The sequence below is a fragment of the Chionomys nivalis genome, chromosome 18 (assembly GCF_950005125.1).
Source record: "Chionomys nivalis chromosome 18, mChiNiv1.1, whole genome shotgun sequence".
NCBI classification, from domain to species: Eukaryota; Metazoa; Chordata; class Mammalia; order Rodentia; family Cricetidae; genus Chionomys; species Chionomys nivalis.
Window position 1 is genome coordinate 27,207,550 of NC_080103.1, and position 25,339 is coordinate 27,232,888.

At 34.4% G+C, this 25,339-nt stretch overlaps 1 protein-coding gene across 1 annotated transcript; it reads right to left on the reverse strand.

Moving 5' to 3' along the window:
- Positions 1-6,685: 6,685 nt before the first annotated feature.
- LOC130890230 (acyl carrier protein, mitochondrial-like) lies at positions 6,686-7,155 on the reverse strand. The gene has a single exon (XM_057794254.1). The coding sequence runs from the start codon at positions 7,152-7,154 to the stop codon at positions 6,699-6,701; it is 456 nt and encodes a 151-aa protein (XP_057650237.1). The 5' UTR covers position 7,155; the 3' UTR covers positions 6,686-6,698.
- Between the last annotated feature and the right edge of the window lie 18,184 nt (positions 7,156-25,339).

Sequence of the window (25,339 nt, forward strand, 5' to 3'; positions counted from 1 at the left end):
CTGAGGACCAACTGTCCAGAGAATCTATGAGAGACATTTCTTGTCCAAATGACTACAAGTACACACAGCTCTTGCTGAGGGCCCAAGCATGGCTCTAACACCCACATCCGGGTGCTCAAGATGAATGCAATTCCAGTGCCAGGGGGATCTGACTCTTCAGATCTTCGCAGGCCCTGTCACAACACACAGATACACAAGCACATACACACACAATTCAAAACAAATCTTTAAAATGATGAATGCATTTTAATTTATATAATAAAGATGTGTTCTGAAAAGTTAAATGGAAATAAAAGGAATATTTATACTATTGTATTAGGTCTCTGTGTCTATATCTAATTCTTCTACTTTTTTCTTGGACTATTTTCCTTTTGTTTGTTTCTTCTTTTCTATTCAAAAGTGATAGTTATTATTTTGCCTTATTTTATTATAATTCCTTAGAATCATTTTAGTTTTCTAATGAGAGACAGAAAGGGAGTTTATCCACTGGGAGTGGGAGGTGAAAAGGAACTGGGAGGATTCAAGGAAGGGAAACCATATTCATGGTATATTAAATGAGAAAAAAATTAGTAAAAGTAAAAATTAAAATAAAAAGTTCAATACTAATATTCCTTCTTTATATATAAAAATATGTGTATAAAAATAGACTCTTTGATTTTACCTTCTTTTATGAATTCTCCATTCTTTCTCCAAAGATATGTACTCATATCTACATTACTACTAATTGACTAATGACATGAAACAGTAGATATTGAAAAATTATGATATTTTATGTGAAAGAGATATTACCAATTTAGAAAAGAATATCTCTATTTTCATGACAGAAATTTGTTATATTTTTACATTCACATTGTGCATGTGTCTGGGGGTGTTGACCATGTAGGGGTCCTAGGACAACTAGAGCAAATCAGGTATTCCTTTTCTTTCACCCTGTGGATTTTGGGATTTTCAGGTCATCCAACATGTCATCAGGCATCTTCACCTTCAGTCCCACCTTGCCAGCCTCTAATCTTTTGTTCTTTAGTATAAAAAATAATTAAAGAAAGAGAAAATTTTTCATTCACATGTCATTTTACAATCTTGTTTTCACTTGCCATTATATACTAAAAATTGCTGTCCCATTAGGTATTTCTTAACTATATGATTTTTAGTAACTTCCTAATACCCTGTTTTGTTTACTGACGATTGGATTTGAGGCATCTCAAAACTGAGTTCACAGAGTTCTTTCACAACACAGGGGGAATCTGAGGCATTGAATTGTGGACACCTCAGTTCTGCCACAGCACAGCAGGTTTCTGATGACTTTAATATAACAAACAGCAGAGTTAGAAGAGACACTTTCTGTTTACAAGAATTCGTCCTCAGAAGATATGTGACTGACGACCAATAGAAAGCCTGTACTGTTTTTCTTATCATTGTAATTGTAGTCATTTCACATTGCTCCCTACTCTTTTGATTTTAAAATTGAACCATTTTTATAAACACCTAAAAGTATTTATTCAATATATCTTCAGTGTGGAATTTCCTAGGTGAGCATTTCTAAGGCACGATAGTATGGATTATTTTATATAATTATTAATTTGTTAAGATTTTAATAAAAATAACTTTGTATTATTTTATTTATTATTTCATATACCTTTTATTTGTTTGTTTGATTATTGGCATAGGAACACTGGTAGGTTACAGTGGCTTTGAGCTCAATATGCAACTGGGAACAAACTTGAACTCTGGTCGTCTGGCCTCCTCCCAGATTTCTGGGATTATGAGTTGTCTTAGTTAGGGTTTCTATTGCTGGGAATAACCATCATAACCATGACAACTCTTAAAAGTGGAAACATTTAATTGGGTGGTTTGCTTACAGTTCAGAGGTTAAGTCTCTTATCATCGTGGTGGGACATGCCAGTGTGCAGGCCAACATGGTACTAGAGAGGTAGCTGAGAGTTCTATATCTTGTACGTGTAACAGAAAGTGAACTGTCTCACTAGGCATAGTTTGAACATATATAAGACTTCAAAAGCCACCTCCACAATGACACAATTCTTTCAAAAGACCACACCAGCAAACTCATACTTTCCAAGTATTGGATACTCCCTTTGGGGACAGTTTCTTTCAAACCAACACATGAGTATATACTCTCACACTTTTTATACAATGTTGGAGATGCAACCAAGGTCCATGCATTCAAGATAAGCACTCTACCCACTGAGCAACATCTCAACCCATCTTTTTATTTAAAAATATAAATTTATACATATAGCCTCTAAATATCACCCACTGTCTGAGAGAAAACATAAAAATACCTAGAATGTGTTTAAAGTTTGCTCCCTTTAGAGATGTTATACAAAATTGTCTACACTGCTTAAATAATATTTTTTGATTCTCTAATGATTGCAAAGATGAGAATACTTGATTCTTATTTTACTGGAAGTGTAATCATGAAAACACACCTTATAACATATACTTTTTCTAATATCTATTTCCCTGGGAGAGTCTAATAATGCAATGGCCAGAAGAAGTAAGTTTAGAAAGGCACAGCCAAAGCCTAGTGCAACAATAATTATAAAATAGCCCATTATTGACAGAACTGTGTTTTAAAACACTGAAGTGACTGCTGTTTAAAAACATGACTTTTGTTTCTTTTAAAATGGGCACAGCGTAATTACTTGAGATCTTTAAATTGTCAATTTCTCAAGTGGCATTTCAACAATCTTTCACGTCAAATATGACCTTTGCTGTCCTCACGAGGTCAAATACTTTAAGGTTTGAGTGTCCATGATGCGAAGCTAATGTTCCCAGGAGCAAATCTCAATGAGAAAATTCACAAATCAGGTTTCTTTTTATACTTCTTCAGCTGGTGTTGATTGCTGCCTTGAAAGATGCTTTTTGACCTTCTTGATTAGAGTCGATGATTGTTTTCCGAGGACGTAATGGAGTCTAATCTGGGAAATAGCTTAGAATTAGATAGCTGAGCCACATTTTTAATCTAAATGTGGTAAATTAACAGTTGTTCAACTTTTTCATACATTTCCATCTCACAAGAAGAACTTCCACAAATTGCTTTTATTATCCAGTAATTTTTCTGACATTCAAATGCCTCTAGACTTAAAAGTCCCCTTTCCCAATTAGGGATGTCTTATTTCCATTAAAGGAAGGTTTGAATATTAATTTCTGGTTTTGGACTCTGGACTTATGCTTAGAGACATCCTTGTAGCAAAAAGTAGAATGGCTAAAATGAATAAAAGAAAATAAAATCTCAGATTCATATTCTGAAATTTGGCACTGAAATGTTCCAGTAGCTAGGGAGAAACGTTAGTGACTGTAGAGAGGAGAGACAGTGAGTTCTAGTCTTGCTGGGAGCTTTATTCCAAGCTTAACAGAAAGCTTCAGCTTTCCAGAGTCAAACAACAAATCCCATCCATGCCTGTTCTTCAGCAGGAACTCCTGTGGCATAGTCAAGGGGCAATTAAGTGAAATTAAGAAAAAAGAAGACCTGTAATATTTTCAAATTTTTTAAATCTTTGTTTTACAAACTAACAGTAGGAAGTAGCGATACAACATTTTCTACCATTGCTATTATCAATTACTACACTAGAAATGATTTGTCCTGTAGAACACAAACTGAAAGGGTTCTTGACAAGGTTAAAAATCAAGGTTTGATTAGCTTAGCATGGTATTTACTGTGAGCCAAACAATTTTTAAAATATAAAAATGATAGGCTTGTGTTACTGTAATACTTGCTTCAGAGAACAGGAAAGCAAGGTAAACTGTGTTATCTCGAATCTTGCTGATAGAGTCTAAACAATCAGGGTATTAGCAATCAGAAGAGACGTGCTTGACATGAAGGTTAGTCTGTACTCTTATTTTCAAACTTACTAAAGAGAACTACAGGGAAGTAAATTGGACGTTATAGTTGAGAACAAAGATCCCCAGGAGGGAAAAATGTTTTTGTTCCTTTCTATCTCAGGAAAAAAACAAAATAATAGTTTAACTTTTCTCTTTAGAAAGGGGAAGAACTTGTCTTTGCATGAAAAACTTGTTTGGGGGCCTTGATTTGCTACCTGCTGCCAGACTGCTTGGATGAGGAACACCTGCAGTGTTTACTGCTGCCTCATCTCTCCTTCTATTAACAGCACCACCCACCAAACAGAATCTGCAGTATCCAGTGTGATTTCTACCTAATCACAAGAAAGCCACCTCTTCCTATTTGTCGGAAGTTCTTCCCACCTGAGTGTATTGCTTGGGAGATAAGGTAGCACTGTCTCATTATTTGACCTCCTGCTGACGCCCCTAGACTCCCTCAATGGGGATTAACAACACTACCGTCCTTTAAATATGGTAGTTTTAAGAAAGAACTGTCTTACTTCTTTCCTTTATGAAAGTAAATAATGTAACGCCCAAGTAAGCCATCTTATTTCATTTTAATTTTAACTGCATTCACATATGTAGAATACACTCATGTGTATGTGTGTGTCTCTTCATATACTGACTTCTCACACAAATAAAAGACGTTACATTCAAATAATTAAAATAGTTCTATTTTCTAACAGTTTTAAATATGTAGTTTTACATGCTTGCTGTACTATCAACCTTATAAGAGAGTTAACAAAAGTTTGTCTTTAAATTTATAATTTATGGTAATTTAAAATTGTTTTAAAATATTCAGAATTGATGGTAATTAATGACAGTCAATTAGATTTGTATCTCATAACACATCAGTATATGTAATAAATATCTTTGGTATTTGTTTATATGTGGGAGGCTATATGTATGTATGTTTCTGATTATGGTGTATATGTATATGGCATGTACCCACATGTAAGTGAAGATAGGAGGCTAGAGGAGAGTGTCACGTGTCCTGCTCCATAATTCTCAACCTAATTCCCTTGAAATGGGAGTGTCTCACTGAACTCAGGTCTTCATTCTTGCACAGAAAGATCTCTTAGTCATTGAGTATTTTTTCTCATAATCGGTGAAATTATTTCAGAGACCATTGATAATAAATAAAATTGTATACAAATAATAATGTAAATGTGATCTATGAATTAACATTAAACTATTTTACAGTTTAAATGTACTTATTTTTTTTACACTGCTTTTAATTAAGATTAGAGAATCAAGTATAACCATATAAAGAAGGATACATATGTTATAACACACATACACACACAAAATATTCTAAGATTTTGCAATGGACATGCTTAATTTGAAGGGAAATCTTGGAACTTTCTATATGGTATGAGTCTATAATAAAAAAATTTAAAGTAGTAATATTATCAGAGAATAATAATTTTACTAAATTTGTTTGATGGAATTGTATAAATGCAGAAAGAACAGTTGTTGTATCTTGAATAGGCTCCAGGTTTGAATTCTAGGTTATCAACTCATGGGTCTTTTTTGAACTTATGTAGAGCCTTTAAGGATATGGAGCCTAGCTGGCTCCAGTAGGTCAGGAGGAATGAGACTTTGACAGTACAGTGCCCAGAGCCTCACTGTAGCTATCTCTGCTTGCTCTCTGCCACCATGGGAAGAAATCCCTGCCATAAAATCCTGCCTTCAGGCCTTCTCTGCCAAGGTGAATTGAATTAAGAGTTTAAATAGACTTCCCCTCCTTTTACTGGTTTGTATTTGTTTTTTGATGCACACCATTAATAAAATTAACTAAAACAATGGATGTAGTTGCCATAAGGACAAATGAAGAAAAGCTTCATCTAAAAATATACGTAGGAGATGACATCAAATGAGACAGCATCTGAGACATAATCCAAGCTCTGGACCTATTATTGACCCAAGGAACAAAGGGAGTTAAGAAATTGTTCATACAGGAAACGTAAAAATTACTATACACAGTTGTATGTGTGGGCACATTACATAAATTCTAAATAGAAGCCTTAAAACAATATTTGACTATTTCAATGATATAATATATTGAACTCTGAGTTTATAAACTCCTTTTAACAAAAAAAGTTTGTGTGTCAACAGCTTTTAGGAGAATCAATTTTTTTAAAACTATTGATTTTACAAAAGATATTTTGAAAAGTAAAAGAGCCTTTGGAGATGGCAGTGAGATAAAACAGCAGGGTTAGAATAAAAAGTACACAATTTCCCAGGGAATCTACAAGCGTCTATGGAGGAAATAAAATCAAAGGGGACTAACTGAATTTTTTTCCTAGTAAAAAACTATGATTGACTTTTTATTTTTAAATTTTGTTTTGTTTTTTATTTGTTTGCCTTTTAGAGGGAGAAATGTCCTAGTTTTCTAGAGACTGAGGAGCTAAGGCTTGCAAATATGGATGCACATAAGGAGCTAAGGGATGAAACTTGCACCCTCCCTTCAAGAGGAAGCTTTCGGTTGAGTTCAAAAGAAATATGTAGAAATTATATCCTCTCTCCCATTCTTTTTTTTTTTTTTTCTGCTCTTCCTCCTAGTCCTACACTCTTTATTCCTCTGTCCTCCCTCTTCTTTCTCTTCCCTGTGTTTCTCTTTTCTATCATTTTTCTGTTGGTGTATATTCATGATGGGTGCTGCTGGGGTTATGTAAAGTCATTTTCTTTTTTTTTTAGTTTTATAATAGATTTATTTTTAAAGGGTAAAACACTCAGACAATTTAAATATAAGTCCAACAGAACCGTTGTCAGTCAGCCATGATGCGATCGGGCATTCTCGGAGTCCTCCGGATGAGGAAGAAGGCCCTGAAACTTTATTCATATACATCCTTCTTATATGCAATGTAATCTATAATTTCTTGTGGACACATTAACTTCTCTGCATCTATATCAGGAATTTCAAATCCAAATTCGTCTTCTATGGCCATAATAATCTCCACTTGGTCCAAACTGTCTAAGCCCAGGTCCTTCATAAAATGAGAATTTACTGAGAGCTTTTCTGGGTCAATCTTGTCATACAGCACTCGGTCCTTAATTCCCTCTAACGTCAAAGGGGGTGCGTCACTGTACTGGCGGCACAAGTGTGTGACCCTTCCAGGCACCTGCATGAGGGCCCGGGCGAACTGCAGAGTCCCGGACCTCCTCCGGGTTCCTTCAGGGCAGACAGTGATGCTGAGTGGCCGGGCCAAGGCCAGTGTGGGAAGCCGGGGCAGCGGCGCGAAGGCCGCGGGCAGGCGGCAGACACAGACGGAAAGGACAGGAGCCGCCATGGTTGCGCCAACCCAGAATGCACTGCCTGTAAAGTCATTTTCAAAGGACAAAATGAAGTCGGTTCTTCATATTCCCCATCAACCCACTACACTTTCCCTCTCTCTTTAAATAGTTCCTTGTTTTATCTGGACAGTTCCTCTTCCTATTTTATAGGCAATGTAATTTCTGATTCCATTACATAAAATCATATGTAATTTTATATGTTTATATAAAATCCAGGAATCAGAGGAATTATTCAATACATATCTTTCTGAAGCTGATAATTTGTTTAATGGTTATCTCACCTCTACTTTTTTGCAAACTACATAATTCCATTATTCTTTATGGTGGAGAAAAATCCACGGTGTACTTATGTATGGCACATATTTTTCATTAATTCCTCTATTCATGGACATCAAGATTGCTTCTATGTCTTATCTATTTTGAACATTGTGATACAATAAATGATACAATAAAGATATATGTGCCAGGGTCTCTGCAAAATGTTGACCTAGAGTAGTTATCATATATATATGGGTGGCGTGTTTGAGCCATGTGGTAGATCTATTGTTTAGCTTGCCAATGAATTCCCCTGCTAATGTTACTGTGAATGGCCTTGTTTACTTTCCACTTATGCTACATAAAGGTTTCATTAGGATACATCCATGTTAGCTGTCAGTTTTTCTTCCTTCTTTTTGAATCCATAATTCTTACTATTTATACTCTTCTTATAAAAGACACCTAGGATAATTGAATATAAAATATTATATGGCATATTTAGCAATGACAAAAGACACATTTTCTTGGTATTCCTTGCTGGGATAAACTACTAAAATCTTTCGAAGCTCACTCAGCCTTTCCACACTCATTTATTTCTTAAACAAACAAATAAAAAAGAAATGACAAGTCCTATAATTTTTAATTATCAACATAAGCAATTTAACAGTTATTGAACACCAAGAAATTTAAAGGAATATCCTTAAAACTAAACATATATGTGTATAAGCTCACAATGTGATGTTACCTGGAAATTCCAAATAAATAATAATCTTGCAAGATCAATTTTCTCTCTGCCTCATAACAACTCTCAAGAAGTGAAAATAAACACCAGAAAGTCCAAAGCCAAGTGCGAGTACAGGACATCAACATGCGAAGTCACGAGGCATTGGGACTCCAAGACAGAATTTACAAATCAGTTTCTTCATGAAGAAAACAGTGTGTCCTGATGAATGTAGAGCATCTCTCTCTCTCGTGAGACACATGTATCTCACTGTTACTGTGGTCACACTTTCTGATAATTTAGAAATTCAAATTTATCTTCAGAGTTTATAACTCGAGTGAAATTTGAAGACAGAGTTTAATTGCCTACAACAATCTTATTTTACTTTAAAGATACAAAAAAAATCTGCACACAGGGAAGAAAAGCGATTCTCATAATAAAAACACCCCAAAGTCCTATTCCACCTTCTGAGTTGCCTTGCCCAGCCATGAGTTGAGGATTTGTGCCTAGTCTTGTTGTGTTTTGTTATGCCAAATTTAGTTGAGAACACTGGGAAGCCTGCTCTTTTCTGAAAGGAACTGAAGGAGGAGTAGATCTGTGGGAAAGAGGAGTGGGGGGGGTGCACGATTGCTGGGAGGAGTGGAGGAAGGGAAAACTGCAGTCAGGATGTACTGAAAACAAAAATAAATAAATAAATAAATAAATAAATAAATAAATAAATAAATAAATACAAATTTAAAAATTTTTTCTTCAAAAGTCAACATTTCTATCCAGGTTCCACATTGAGAATTTGTTGTATTATGCCATTATTTGTGAATTTACAGAGTTAACATCAGTTATTTCTGAAAATACTACCTTTGCACAAACTGCTTCCTTGATTGATAAACACTGATAATTCATTAGTTTCTGTAAATAGGGATGATAGAGTACGTCTTAAACTGAAAATTTTGCTCTGTTATGATGTGTGTTTTCATAACACATAGAGTTCCTGTCAGCCTCATGGTAAAACCTCACATCAGGTCTCATAAGTCCCCCATCGATTCTCCAGGAAACCACAATCACAGGTAAACACCGGAAGGCACTGCTTTCATTTTCACGCTACAGATAGAAACTCCGTGATTGTGTAGTTCAACTCCAGCTGGAGAACTTTTTCAAGAACTTCGGTCTGTTCTTTGGCTCAGTTTCTCCGTATCCATAAGATCTGTTGAACGTACAAACTTAAGAGACTCTCCAAGTAGCATTCTTTATAATCTGTTGTACAAGTTCAGTGATAGGTTTAAAAGTTCCGTCGAGTGTTACCCTATGTTCTTTCCTGCCACTCTTAAGCACAAACTAGTTTGTGATAGTTGTTGTTTTCATATCTTAGCTCTTTTATACCATTGAACTCAATTTCAAATCCAGAGCCCTAACCGGACCCTTAAATGTTTTTCTCTAATATTTATGGAAGAGATGGTATATACAATTCATCAGCTTGCTTCTCTACATTCACAGACTCTTTGATGTGCATCTTGCCCACTGTTAAGTTCAAGGACCCTAAGGAGAGTTCATCATTGTAGAGATAAAGCCTAGGGACCACACTAACCCGGCTGAGTTGAATGAAGGAGGTCAGGCCTCAACACTCTCAGTATGCCTTTACAACCCTTTCTGTTATGTTTCTTTTTGTTTGTTTGGTTGGTTTTTGTTGTTGTTTTGATACAGGATTTCTTTGTGTAACTTTAGCTGTCCTTGGATGTCCTAGAACTCACTTTGTTAAGCAGGCTGGCCACAAACTCAGAGAATCGCCTGTCTCTACCTCCTGAGTATTAAAGGCATACACAACCACAGTCTGGTTGTTATGTTCTTATGTAGTTTTACCTGGTATTTCTTCCATGGGTAATGAACTTTTATATTTTCACATCGTTTATAAGATATCCTTCATTTTTGACAGCTGTCTCCTCTCTTTTAAGACCCACTTTAGACAAGACAGTACTTATGCTTTTCTTGTCATTAATCAACTATATATTATGATGTGATATGCAATTTTTCTTTCCCTCAGCATCACTTGAACAAATTAAACATAACATAATCATTGAATTCTACAGGAAACAGGTCTTTCATTTACTTTGAATATTATTCCTCTTGCTTCTCTTGCTTCTTCCTTTGATTTTTAAAATTGATTTATTTTTTCTCATCCATATTTTGTAGGTGAACCAATTCATTTCAAGATATTAAATGTCACACAAGGGAGGCATAGACTGTAGCTTAGTGATAGTGTATTAACCTGGCATGTACAAAACCCTAGCTGTGCTTACCAGTATTGAGATAAATAAATGTAAAAAAATAGATATATTTATATCTATCTGTGACCATATTTTTTAACTCTGAGCTTGGGCACAATTATGCTAGTCTACAGAACAGTCATATCAAGTCCATTAGTATTCATACATTTCCTAACATGCAAAACACAGTGATACTTGAATCCTACGTGAATGAGTTACTTGCTTTCATAAACACTGCCAAGTCTAAAACCAACTGCTAAGCAAAATACTGGCATCATGATTGGTCATTCAATCCTTTATTTCACCATGGTCCTCCTCTTGCAAGCAATTAAAAAAAAAACATATTTGAAAAACTGTCTACTAATTAATGTGCTATGCTATTTCATCACAATCTCATGTTTATGTTTCTGTAATTTCTTCCTAGTTCTTGCTTTGCTAATGGTTTATACTACACAACAGTCAGGCTGATCTTTGGAAAAATGCAAATTAGAGTACATCTTTCCCATCTGATTTGGCATGAATTCAGAGTTAACTTGTGAAGTACAAGAAGCCACAGATCTGAGCTCCCGCCTATGTCTCTTAGCTTATTTGCCACACTTTTTCTTCATTCATTGTGGTTCAGTATGAATGGTCTCCTTGGTTCTCCTCAAACTCACTTAGCCTAGTTCCAAACTGTGTGAACCAGAGATTAACTGGTTCTCTTTGCACTTAGGTGATGTGGTATTCCCATCTGTATGCTGTGAATACCATTGGGTTAATAAAGAAACTGCTTTGGGCCTATAGCAGAGCTTTAGGGGAACAGAGCTAGAAGGGGAAAACTAAGCTGAATGCGGGGAGAAAGGAAGCAAAGTCAGAGTGAAGCCATGTACCCCCCCCCCCCAGAGTCAGACAGAACTTTAGCTGGTAAGCCACAGCCATGTGGCAATACACAGATTAATAGAAATGGGTTAAATTAATATGTAAGGGTTAACTTAATAAGAAGTTGGAGCTAATAGGCCAAACAGTGTTTTATATAATATAGTTTTTGTGTGATTATTTCACAGCTAAACAGCTGGGAACTTAGTGGTGGCATCAATACAACACTTGGACCTGAAACAAAACATTTTCTTTAAAAGACTTTCAGTGAGCAGACTATTTACAGGGCCATGCCATCTTTCTCTATTGCTCAGAACTATATATTGCCATCTTAATGGCCAGTACTAGGCATCATGCTTCTCTTTGAGTTCATTTTCCTTTTAGATTATTTTTATTGTTTCTAGAATATGAACCTGAGAAAGCAAGTACTTTCCTAAATTTTGTTCAGAGTTTCAGCAGTAATTTTTAGCAGAATACCTCTCAAAATTTTTTTCTCCAGTTGGAAATGTTGCTCTCTAGTAGAAAACTTGAGTAACATACATTGTACATTGTGTTCTAAATCATTAACAAGGGAGCTGAAATTATTATTTAATGTCTTGCAGAATATTTAAAACCTTGCTTTTCCAAAGTATATTCTTTTTTTCTTCTTAATAATTATCAGCTTTGATAATGTATCCTAGAGATCTCGATATTTCCTTCTACAATCAGATGAAAAATAATTTGAATTTGCTGAAAACTTCCTATAAGAATTATCATAATTTAATTTAACTATGAAAGAATTTATCTCTAAATAAATTTTCACATGCAATTAAATTATATATTTTATACAGAGATTAAATTTTAAAGTATATATTATACACACAAATTTATATGTGGCTCATTTTTCTTCTATATTTAATGATAATTGCCTTCAACATTTAGATTATTACTGAATTTTACATTTTATTCATATATGATGTCTACTTTGAAAATGAACCTATATTAGTCATGTAGAAGGTCATAGAAACTAGTTTACTTTATTTACGTGTTCTCCTCCATGGCTTATGACCTCTTATCCATGGCTTCTTCATCAGCTTTATAGTACCAGGCATGAGTTCCATCCAATTCAGTGAGCTTTAGATCAAATTTGACAGTTGTTTGCCCACAAGATACAAGGCCTACCATTGAACTTTGGGGGGATCTTGATATTCCTGTCATTGTCGTGATTCTTGTGATATATAGCTGTGTAGGATGGCTGATATTTTTCTCCCATTTCAGCTTGCTCTATGAAAGCTGGTCCTTTGGGAGGAAACTTTCAGGTCAATACAAACTTGATTTCTCCAAGTTCTGTGACCCACATATGTATTCTTTAAAAATAGAGTCTTATGCAATGTCCTGTGAGCCAACCAAGAACAGCAACAGTACTCTGTGTAGTTTAGGTGGTCTCTCTAACTCTCTAACAACTTCTATATGCCTCCCTTCAATATTCACTAGAAAAATTCAGCACTAACATCTTTTAAAATAAAAAAAGCTTCATTTTATATACCAGTAGAGATATTCACAACTGCTCAAAATGAGGAGAATGCGTGACAGTGCCTATCCCCTAATAGGACATTTGAAACACAACACCTCATGGAATATCACAAAAGAAGTGAAAAAGATTGTAAGAGATTAAGGACCAGAGCAACTGCTACTTGATGGTTTCTTCTAGAAAATATGGTGATGTCTCTCCCGTGATGTCTCGACGGTTATGACTACCTGCACAAGACCTAAAATGACCACAAAACCCAACATGACATCTTGGATGAAGCAAAGTTACAAAAGGCCCCCACCTGGGTAAAAATCTACAAGGAGAACACTTGATTTTTTGTTATCTGTTTGTTTCCAAAGATAAGATTCCAGTAATAAGTAGTCAAGCCTAAACACGTGCAAATAGGAGTAGCACTAATTGGATTCAGTAGATGGGTGTGTGTGTGTGCGTGCACGCATGCACGCGCGCAAGCAAGGTCATGCATGAACAAGAGAGAGAAAAAAGGGAGAGAAAGAGAGAGAGAGAGAGAGAGAGAGAGAGAGAGAGAGAGAGAGAGAGGAGAGAGGGAGAGAGGGAGAGAAAGAGAGAGATCATTTAATACAAACATTTTTAAAATTTTTTCTTGCTTTTCTGAGACAGGGTTTCTCTGTGTAGCCCTGGCTGCCCTGGAACTTGCTTTTGTAGAACAGGCTGGCCATGAACTCACAGAGATCTGCCTGCCTCTGCCTCCTGAGTGCTGGGATTAAAGAAATGTACCACAACCACACAGAAAAAACAAACTTTTAAGAGGAAATAAATTCAAGAGAAGATAGTAGAGGTCCATGGAAGGAATTGAAGGGTAAATGGAATGTAAATGATTCAAATAAAGTTTGCCAACCTATAAAATCCTCAAGTAAATAAGTAGCAAGGACTAGGTGATAGCTAAGCAATTAAGACAATTGACTGCTCTTTCAGAGGAGGATTCAGGTTTAATTCCCTGAGGCAAGATAGCAGATGACAATTACCTATAACTTCAGTTCCAGGGACTTCTTGGCCTCCATAGGCACCAAGCACACACATGGTTCACAGACATACATGCAGGATAAGCAGTCAAATACATAAAATAAAAATCTGAAAAACTAAAAAGAAAAGATTTAGAAAAGAAACCTGTATTGAGCCTACTGTTTTAATAATATATATATGTGTATATATAAAATTATACTAATATAACGTGATATATAAATATACAATATATTCAATAATATATGTATATTATCTTAATTGTAAATGTCAATATATTTATATATGTATATATTGAAATTTTCAATTAAGATAATGAGTATAATAAAAGCTTCCACAGTTTTTTTATGTGTTTCCCTGAGCAAAAAATCAGGACCACGAGGGATGCACCCACCCACTGTGACAGTGGAACTGATTTATTGGGAGCCCACCAAGGCCAGCTGGTCTGGGACTGAATAAGCATGGGTTGATTCCGGACTCTCTGAGCATGGCGGTCAATGAAGACTGATGAGAAGCCAAGGACAATGGCACTAGGTTTCGATCCTAATACATGAACTGGCTTTGTGGGAGCTTAGCCTGTTTGGACGCTCACCTTTCTGGACGTAGATAGAAGGACCTTGGTCTTCCCGCAGGGCAGGGAATTTGGACTGCTCTTCAGTAACGAGAGGGAGGGGGAATGGAGTGGGGGGAGGAGAAGAGGAGTGGGGATAGGGGGAGGGAAGTGGGGGGAGGGCAATATTTGGGAGGAGGGGAGGGAAATGGGGAGCAGGTGGAAATTTTAATTAAAAAAGAATAAAAATAAATAAATAAGTAAAAAAAAATCTCTACATAATTTGGTATTTGTCAAAATTTCATATAAATAAAATCGATCAGTAAATTAATATTGTCTCTTATTTCCAGAAGGAGTTATTTTAAGACATCCTAGCCTTTAGCATATCAGTTATAGCTAAAGAACAATCTACTGCACAAAAATACTTTTATTTTTAATTAGGATTATTGTAAGTGTGACAGATTTAACAGAACACAATGTGGTACATCTTTTTAAGTTGTGTTGTTTGCTTACAAACTTTTTATTTTATTTACACTTAACTTTAGAGCTAGTTGAAAACAATAAATAAATTTATTATTTTTTATATATTCATTCTATATTTTTGAAACGTTCTCATTTATATTTATTATCCTACAATCAAAATGCAATGCATTTAATGAATTTTCTTTTCTATCTTATAGTTCCTACCTTCTTTTCTACCTCTTCCTTTGCATTAGTCAGTGTTTTATTTTGTAAAGAGACACCATGGTCATGGTATCAGTCAATAGATTGATAAGGAATTATTGTTTGCATATATTTATTAAATTGTTTTTCCATTAAAAGTCTATAGGAAGACATTTTGTTGTGAGACTGTGTCTCCTAAGAAAATCAGAAGCTATACCCATGAGTTTTCATCAACAGGACTGCTTAAATTTGAGATTATCAATGACTACAGCAACAGACATACCAAAAGTGCATGGGGAAAGGTCTGTTTGATTCCTACAAAAAGAACTACAAGCAACTACAGAACCCTGAAAGTGGGAGAAACTCAATACCCAGGGAAGAACACATTAACTGGTTATCCAGTACCAAATGGTCAGCGCTGAAAATATACATACAAGTGATGTATAAACAGAAGGTTGTAGAAGCACACACACACACACACACATTCACACACACAAAGTTTCAAACTTTTGGAGTGAAAACAATGTTATTACATACATATATGCTCAGTCTGGTTAATGTAACATGGATGTGTGTTTCCAAGGCTGAAGATTTGACACTGACAACAAACATGTGTTTTTAAAAATTATAGAAAAAATTCTTAAAATGTAATGCTGCAAAGAAAAATATGAGAAACCAAAATATCTTCTAGAACTTACTTTGAAAGTGCTGGTAATTTGAAGATGCTGATGTTCTCACTTCTGCTTAATGTTTTCCTTATCTGTCCAAAGAGCAACATGGAATCAAGTCTGTTTGAAAAATAATTTTATATGACATTATATGTGTCATTTCTATCTTGATAATCTGTGTTTCATATTCTTTCAAAGTCTTTTATGATTTTATCTTATTTTTCTTTGTTCTACTTTCAGAATTAAATTTCTGCTTTATCACTCAAAATAATATGCATATTAAAATCTGGTATTGTGAGTCAGTCAAATTAAATTCAAATAATGTATTCAAAACATTAAATAATCAGGTAACTAAGATATTCTAACAGGTTCAAATAATTTAAGAAGCAAGGATATTCATATGTAATAGAAAAATATGTTGTAATATAATATTTGGGTTCTCCATAAATATGGTAAATGTCCACAGGTTGTAAATAGCTAGGAAAATTATATATATATATATGCATATATATGTATATATATAAACATTAGAGAAACATTATGTGCATCTCTGTTAGAAATGTAAAAGTTTTCAGGTAACTCTACTGTGTACATATAGATATTCTTTGATCAATACTTTCCAAAGGATGAATTTACTACCATACGCCTCAAAATTATATATAATTTTTCTTTCATTCTGTGTTGTACTTATATAACTTTCTTGTTTAGTTGTGTCTGGATAAGTCTAATGAAATTATGTTTCAGTCTTCAGAGAGGTCTCTTCATTTGGAAACTGTATTTCTAATATAAGTTATTATTTCAAACTTTTTTTATTGTGCTGTCCTAGCTAAACAGAGCCAGTTCCCACAGACCTTGCAACTCTTTATAATTTCCTCTTGTCTTTACTTTTGGAAGCTATCATAATTTTTCTTTATTTCTTGAAAACGAAATTCATGGTAATATGATTAGCTAATTAGTAATAATTCAATGTGCTGGATTAACAGGGTGATGAGAGGAGACTGGATGAGTAGTTACCTGGCGATTGGTCAGAGTGTTTTATCTTTTAAGACAATGCTCACATAAAAATGGCTTATAAATCAGAAAGGTCGGTTAGCAGTGGTGAGAAGATTTTTACAAAAGAAAATTGAATTAATGAGAAGGAGGCTTTTAATGACAGGGAGTCACACCATTACTGATATTTTCCTCTTAGGACAGCTCTATAATGTGTGTCACATGGGCATTTCAGTGAGTGCCTTCAAAGAGAGTTATAATGACTCTCCCTGGAATGTCTTTATCACATATTATGAGTAAAGTACTTTAGTAGAGAGGCAAGCAATATACACCAAAATTAAAGACTAAAGTATTTTTACATATTTTGAAATAGTAAGATTTTAGTGTATATATTTATATATACATATATCCACGTGCACACATTTATACAAATGTGTATACATTTATAATTATATAAATTTAAAGTATATTTAATATAAATAATTAAACATATACTAAATTTTATATACTTATATAAAAGCATATATTATTCTAAGTAATAATTTATAATATAATATATATTAGTACCAAAACACACACACAGCACAACTCTGTGTTGGCTACTTTTCATCATTTGGATATAAATTAATTGATTTATCATTAAGGCAGTGATTTCTTTCTGTGTTTTTCTATGATTTCTGTGACAGTGGGGAGATGCCCAATAACTAGATCTATGTTTAACATTTTTCTATAATAAAGGATCCTGTTAAGGTAAAATCATAATGTAATATACATATAAAATTTGACCTGTAAGAGTGACCCTACAGCTCTCCCATATTCCAATCTCCTTTGATGTTAGGGAAATATCTTTACTTTGAACTAAAAGGGAAAAAACACTGGAAATACTCTGCATGGAAAGAACAAGATAAAACCACCTTTTTAGTAGTAGGTGTTTAGAACCAACACTCTTGAAAAGGACACTTTAAGGACCATTAGTGCCCTTGATCAATGGAACTAGGTATTTTTATGCTACTGGCCTGAAAATAAGAAATAGTAAATTATGTCTTTTTATACATAAAAAACTTTTACCCAATAAATATAATTTATAGGCTTGATATTAGAAATGGAGACATTTCTTTCCATTTTTATATGACTTAAATCTGCAATTACTGCATAAAGAAGCTGACACTGAATGTGATTTCAAAGACAGTCGTCCCAGCAATAGCCATGACTTAAACCTGCGAAGTGAAGTTCCGCATCATTACAATATTGGGAACAGTTAACATAAACTCATAAATCAATTCTAAAATTCTGTGATCCTGAAATGTCTCTTCTTGACAGAGTAAGAAAGTATAATAGATACTTTTTATGTAGATATATAACAATTTTATATTGATTAATATCACTTTTGATGGAGTTGTCAATCTTTCTTTACAAAATAACTTCTTGTAATAATGAATATAGTTAATATTATTGTCAGAATTCAAGACAGTACATTAAAAGGAAATAGGAATTAAACACAAATTATAAACTATAACTGTAATCTCAGTAAACTTAATGTAGAACATTTACAGTGGCCAACTACTTCTAAGGTTGGCCATTTTTTTTAAATTTCTAAAAGAAAAAATATTTTCATTAAGATGATTTTGTGTTTATAGCAATCAAAATAATAAAACTGTAATATAAATTAATCTATAATGGTATCTATTTTAAATAAATACCTTTATTAAGAGCGTACTCCATGTTTTGTATTCTGATCACATTTACCTCCAACTCCTTTGGAAGAAAACTATTGACATCAGCACTTCATGACCCACCTCCTAAGTCCCTTGCCTCTATTTGACTTCACCAAAATCAAAATATTAGTTTGCCATCTTTTCTTAGATGTTAGTGACGATGAACCTCGGAGATAAATGGATATGAGTCTCCAAGTATTTATTTTACTTTTGAAGGAAATTATTAATGGACTCAGGTGTGATTTTGTTGTATTGTACTCATAAGTATTAAAATAAAACTTATTTATATGTAACAAAATGTTTTTTAAACAATTAACAAATATTTTATTCATATTTCTCTGTATTTATTTCTCTTTTTTATTTTATTTTTTTATTCTTTTTTAATTAATATTTTCACCTGCTCCCCGTTTCCCATTTCCCTCCCCTCCTCCCAAATATTGCCCCCTCCCCCACTCCCCTCCCCCTATCCCCACTCCTCTTCTCCACCCCCGACACCATTTCCCCTCCCTCTCGATACTGGAGAGCAGTCCAAATTCTCTGCCCTGCGGGAAGACGAAGGTCTTCTATCTACCTCCAGGAAGGTGAGCGTCTAAACAAGCTAAGCTCCCACAAAGCCAGTTCATGTATTAGGATCGAAACCTAGTGCCATTGTCCTTGGCTTCTCATCAGCCTTCATTGTCCGCCATGCTCAGAGAGTTCAGTTTCAACCCATGCTTATTCAGTCCCAGACGAGCTGGCCTTGGTAGGCTCCCAATAAATCAGATCCGCTGTCACAGTGGGTGGGTGCATCCCTCGTGGTCCTGATTTTCTTGCTCATGTTCTCCCTCCTTCTGCTCCTCATTTGGACCTTAAGAGCTCAGACCGTTGTAGTCATCTGCCTGGAGAGGGGAAGTAGACAAGATTGCAGGGCAAAAACTGGGAACTTGCGGGTGAGGTGGCATGGGGCAAAGGGGAAATGGGATGAGAAACATGAGAAGGGGAGGATGGGAGGAGCTCGGGGGATTGGGATGGTTGGGATATAGGAAGGGTGGATAGGGGAGCAGCGAAGTATATATCCTAACTAAGGGAGCCATCTTAGGGTTGGCAAGAGACTTGACTCTAGAGGGGTTCACAGGTGTCCAGGGAGATGTCCCCAGCTGGTACCTTGGGCAACTGAGGAGAGGGAACCTGAAATGACCCTATCCTATACTGATGAATATCTTACATATCACCTTAGAACCTTCATCTGGCGATGGATCGAGGTAGAGACAGAGACTCAATTTGGAGTAACAAAATGTTTTATGTAACAGAATGTTCTATACATTAATAAAGGCTAATTTCAATTTTAAGCAATTGGTGGAAAAAAACTTAATCCTTTTGATATAAAGAAGAATATATTTCAAAAATCATTATTCCACTGACTTCACCCAGCAGCTCTCTGGGTGTAGTCATATGTAGATAAGAATGTTATGTCCTCATTGTGTATACTTTAAACATCACATAAAATATTTATAATGAAAAATGACCCTCCAATTTTCCATAGTGTTTGAACATTTTCAGACATATGTTTCATTTTGTATTGTAAAATGATCAACTTTCAGTGAAATCAAAGCTTAAGTTTATGGAGGTATAGAAAATAAAAAGCAATTGGAACATTTATTTGTCAATGTTAGAAGTAAGCTTAGGGTTTGACATGCTTCTAGGAGTAAGCTCTACCACTGAGCAACACTTGAAGCTGACAGTTACTACTACTACTGCTCATACTTAAAGGGAAAATAATTTTGGCACAGGACCCACATTGTTTCCCAGCTGAAAATAAGGATGTATAAGGAAGAATTCAGGAGTGTGAGATATGAATAACAAGCTGATAGCAGCTCATAGGACTGAGATAAGTAGATGTTCACTACAACAGTAATTAGCTTTTGCAATGCATTTAGGTCATAGTTGATCAGACAGGAAATCTTGAAAAGAGACTGACATTTGATTAGTGAACTTTTGACAACATAGAAATTGTTTTCTGAGATATAGATATTTCCAAGTAGAATGTGCTTGGCTAATCTGTAACTAAGATTTGTGATCATCAGGAAACACATCTGTGAACTGAATTCCCAACAACCATGAAGACACATTTCTGAAATGCTCTGTGACAAAATTTATTGCTGTTCCCAGCAAAGTGTCTGTTTCCACTTGTTATGACAGCCAGAGAGCATTCCCATGTTTGCTGTAGTCTGTGAATATTTTGTACTAAATATTGGACTCTTATTATGAGATAAAACAACAGAAGGATGGTGAGGTAAAGAAGTAAAACTTCTTCAATAAATTTCATGAGTAGATTGCTCATTTCTAAACTCTCCAGACATTTACTGATTCTGGATGAAAAATAAAGGAAAGTCAATAAAGACATTTTAACCAGATCTTGTCTAGATTGGAATAGTTAAAGAAAATGTCAACAATCCAGTAAATATCTCTTTAGGCTACTCCATCAGAAGTAGAGCAGGCTGCAAAGCTGTAGAGGAAGAGTATCTTGGGGCAAGCTGTTGGTACATTTATAGTTGTTACTTGTCTATAAATGGATCTTTTATGGCAATTAATACCATTCTCTTTATAAAGTGAATAAATACTCATCTTTTACAATGTATGTAGTGTTGTAAAGTATTACCCTTATTAAATATTCCCAGATTCTGGAATGTTGATAATTTTATTACACCATGAAAGAATGTGACAGAGTTTTTTTAAAAAATCAAGTTAACACTGCAAGTTTCTCTCCTTTTTTTTTTTTTTTTTTTTTTGACATTATGATTTAAGTTCTACCAACACGATCTTTGAAGTTCTCACACATTCAGCCCATGGTCAATGTCTACTTTAGCTATAAATTCTATGAGCTTTCCTTTCCTTCTTCTCTCCCAAGAACACTTTGCTTGGCATTTCTTGTAACCTTTAGATAAAATATTAATATATCATTGAATTCACATTTGCCTATTTTAAGGTTCACCCAGATCTGTTTCATTAGTGGATGTCCAATTCAAGTAAGAAAAGAACCAATTACAACTCTCTTACAATAAGCTACATTTTAAAAAGGTATTTAATATCTATTATCATATATAATATTAATTAAAAGTGATCTAATATTCTAATACATCATAGGTTAAAAAGCTACTATAAAAACTATCGAAAAGACAAAGGACACCAGCACTCTAAAAAGGTAACAGGCACAAAAGAGTAAAAGATTTTTGCTAACTACACATATAGTCAAATACAATATCTAAAAAATATGAAACACGAATGCAAAAAACAGACATCAAAATCAAACAATTCAATTAAAAATGTGGTGTGGAGCATATCTAAGGAGAAAGTTCTCAAAAGATGAAATACAAGTGGCTATTTAGCACTTAAGGAAATGTTCAATATTTTTTGTCATCAGGAAAATGCAAATTAAAACTATTTTGAGAGCTTTTCTTACACTAGTCACAATAGTCAAGACCAATAAAACAAATAACAATAAATCAGATATGTGGTACATTTACACAATTGAATATTATTCTACTGTTAAAAAGTGAAACATTGAAATTTTCAGGTAAATAGATTGATCTAGAAAAAAGTCACTTTCAGTGACATAATCCCAAGTCAAAAAGACAAATAGTATTATCTACTTATGTGTGCATCAAGTGTTTTATAAGTAGTCTGTAGTCTATAGAACCACAGATGTCAGTTTTAGAGCACAGGCCTGGACTGTGGATCTATCTAGGAAGGAGAAATTGATTATATAATTTTGTCTTTCACTATCCCTAACATCTCCATTTATCTTGAGTCCATTTTCTTCCCCTTGATTCTAATGTTAAAGTAAACATAAAATGAAGGGGGGATAATACAGAAGAGCAGCCTGTAGGACAAACAGGGCCAAAGAGGACATTACAGAGAAAAGAATTCCAAGATAATTTTTATCTGTTTAGGAAAAATGGGCTTATAGTCAGATAAAGGAATGAAGAAATGGTTAGATATGCAATAAAATTGTAGAAAATGTTCATTGCAGAGTCAAGATGATGATGATAATGAACATCCTTTATAATTTAGGTATGTTAAGTTGTTCTCATAAGAAAGGATAAATGACATCCAAGAACCAAAACTGGTTTTAACCTGAAAAACTTATTATGAACAAAACCATGTTATGTTAGACATTTCTGATCATATAAATACTTCTATTGACACATTCTTAAAGAAACCATGTAAATATATTAACTATTGATGTGGGATTTTCCTCTGTATGCTTTGATTACCATTGATAATTAAAGGAACTGCTTTGGGCCTATAGAAGAGCTATAGTGAAACAATAGGTGGGGAAAACTAAGCTGAATTCTGGGAGAAAGGAGGCAGAGTCATAAAGAAGCCATGGAGTCACTGGAGACAGACATGCTGAAACTTTTCTGGTAGGCCATGACCTCGTGGTAATGCACACATTAATGGGAATGGGATAAATTAAGATGTAAGAGTTAGCCAATAAGAAGCTAGAGCTAATGGGCCAAGCAGTGATTTAAATAATACAGTTCCTTTGCTTTATTTCAGAGATAAACAGCCGGGAACTAAATAGCGGCCTCCATACAGCAAACAATATTTATGACTACAAATGAGAAATTGACTTTCAGGGGGGAAAAAGACAAACTTTGTAGGCCAGCAAAGGTATGGAAGTATTGAAAGTTAAAAAGGAAAAGTTTCACATAGCCTTTGGGACTCTCTTCTTTTAGTGGGTCACCTTGCCCAGCCTTAATACATGTGGAAATGCTTAGTCTTACTGCAACTTGATATGCCATGTTTTGTTGATAGACCTGCCTTTTGTTAAACAGAAGTGGTAGAGGTGTAGTTTGAGGGATAGGAATAGGGTGGGAGGTTGGAGGGCTGGAAGAAGAGGGAGGAGAAGCTGTAGCATGGATGTAAGATAGATAGATAGATAGATAGATAGATAGATAGATAGATAGATAGATAGATAGATAGATAGATAGATAGATAGCAAAGCAAATAAACAAAAGTATTGAGCAAATCTAAAATGGTGCATAGGAAGCTGTGGGTACTATAGAAAGATAAACAGCAAATATGTAAAAGGTGCAATATGGTAGGGATGGATGGATGGATGGATGGATGGATGGATGGATACAAAAATATGCAGCAAGAAAGGGGCATGCTTAGACAAGATAAGTAAAAGCAAATTTTACACAAGACGATTAGAGAAGGTCACTGATTAAAGAGCTATAAAATTATGCAGAACTTTGAAGACAATACTAAGGAAATAAAATACAATCCTTTGCCAAATGTGGTGAGAGTTACTCAAAATCCTAGCTATTGGGGATACTGAAGCAGAATGATTGTGTAATTCAGAGGTTAAAAGATCAAACTGGGAAACACAGTGAAACTCTGAGAAAAAGGAATGGAGGATTTAGAAAGATGTGGAGAAATGTCCCTTTATAGGATTTCCTTCATTGACAAAATTGACCATATGTAAGTAAAGAGCTAAACTGAAGAACAATATCTGAATCTGTCTCACTATCATAAAAGATATACAATATGGTACAGACAGAGGTCTTAGGCAGCACTCAAATAATGGACATAATTAATGTGTTTGAATATAGTCTTGATATAATTAGCTCATAAAGTTAACGTAAATTTCAAAATAGTGGACATAAGAAATAAATAATTTGAAGAAGAAAATGAACATGATTACTATTTTAAAACCATTCCTACAATAATATTGTTTCAGAAATACATAATATTATTCACCATTCTCCAGTGAAGAAAATGAAGTTGAAACAAGTAAAGAATTCAAGGCAAATTATGAGGGAAAGAACTGGTGTTTAAAAACACATGCCTAAGTCAGATAGATGTTTTCCTTTCTGAAATGATGACCCTATGATTAAAGAAAACAATCTTGGGAAACTGAGGTGAATGTCAGTCCAAAGCTCAGATTGAACCACAGCTTCTTATATTATTTTCTGTAGACACAGACTAATAAAAATATGGAACTGAGAAATATGGAGTTAGTGACCTCTTTTGTTTTGCATATAAACGTCATTTATAATTATTTCCAAAGCTAGTCAATTTCAGTCTGAAACACTAACAAATATAAATTAGCATCTTCAAAAGGTATATTATCCCGATGAATGAATAGCCCAATGGAGACTGAATCACCATATGAACTTAATGCTTGCCAGGTCGTCAGTCAGGTAATCACACTGATTCATCAACAGGAAAAAGAATGCCTCACACTTTCTACATTAGTCTATAGACTCTACATTTTAATGAAAGACAATACTTTAATGAGCTATTGATCATTTCATAAAGAGGAGAATCTCCATGGGATTTGCATCATTCAATGTATTGATATGAGGAGAATAGCAAGAACTCAATCCAGTTGCTTGTAAATAGGACATTGGAGGTTTACAGTTTGCTTTCTTCTCTGAATTCATTTACATTCTGTGTTCCTAATGATTTCCAAGGAAACACTACATAGAACAGAATAGAAATCATAGAAAGGAAAACCAGTCTAGCTCTACACTATCTGTAGAGATATATGATCACAAATGTCTTCATTTGGGGGCTGATGATCTTGTGACATTAGAGATTCCAAAGACTAATTTTGGGAAAAGTTGAGATAAGAATTCACAGAAGAAAGCTGAATATAAAAATTACTATGAACTACATTTGACAAGCATCTGTTCTGTCATAGAGAATATGGCATGTATTAACAAACTATTGCATGACCAGATATGTACAAATGGTATCTTTTCATTAATATGTGATAGTTTAATGAATTTAAACATGACCAAGAATAATTAAAATTCTTGAGTTAATTGCAATGTGCCATTAAAGAAATGTGGATGAAACAATAAAGGAATTTAGGAATGAGTCTTTTTCCAACTATTCAGAGGACAGGCAACATTCTTCAACGATAATTAGTTGATATCCGGTGACTGAAAGTGAATTAAGTAATTAAGTAAAATATAAAGTAAGATCTTGGCAGTGCAAAATCCTT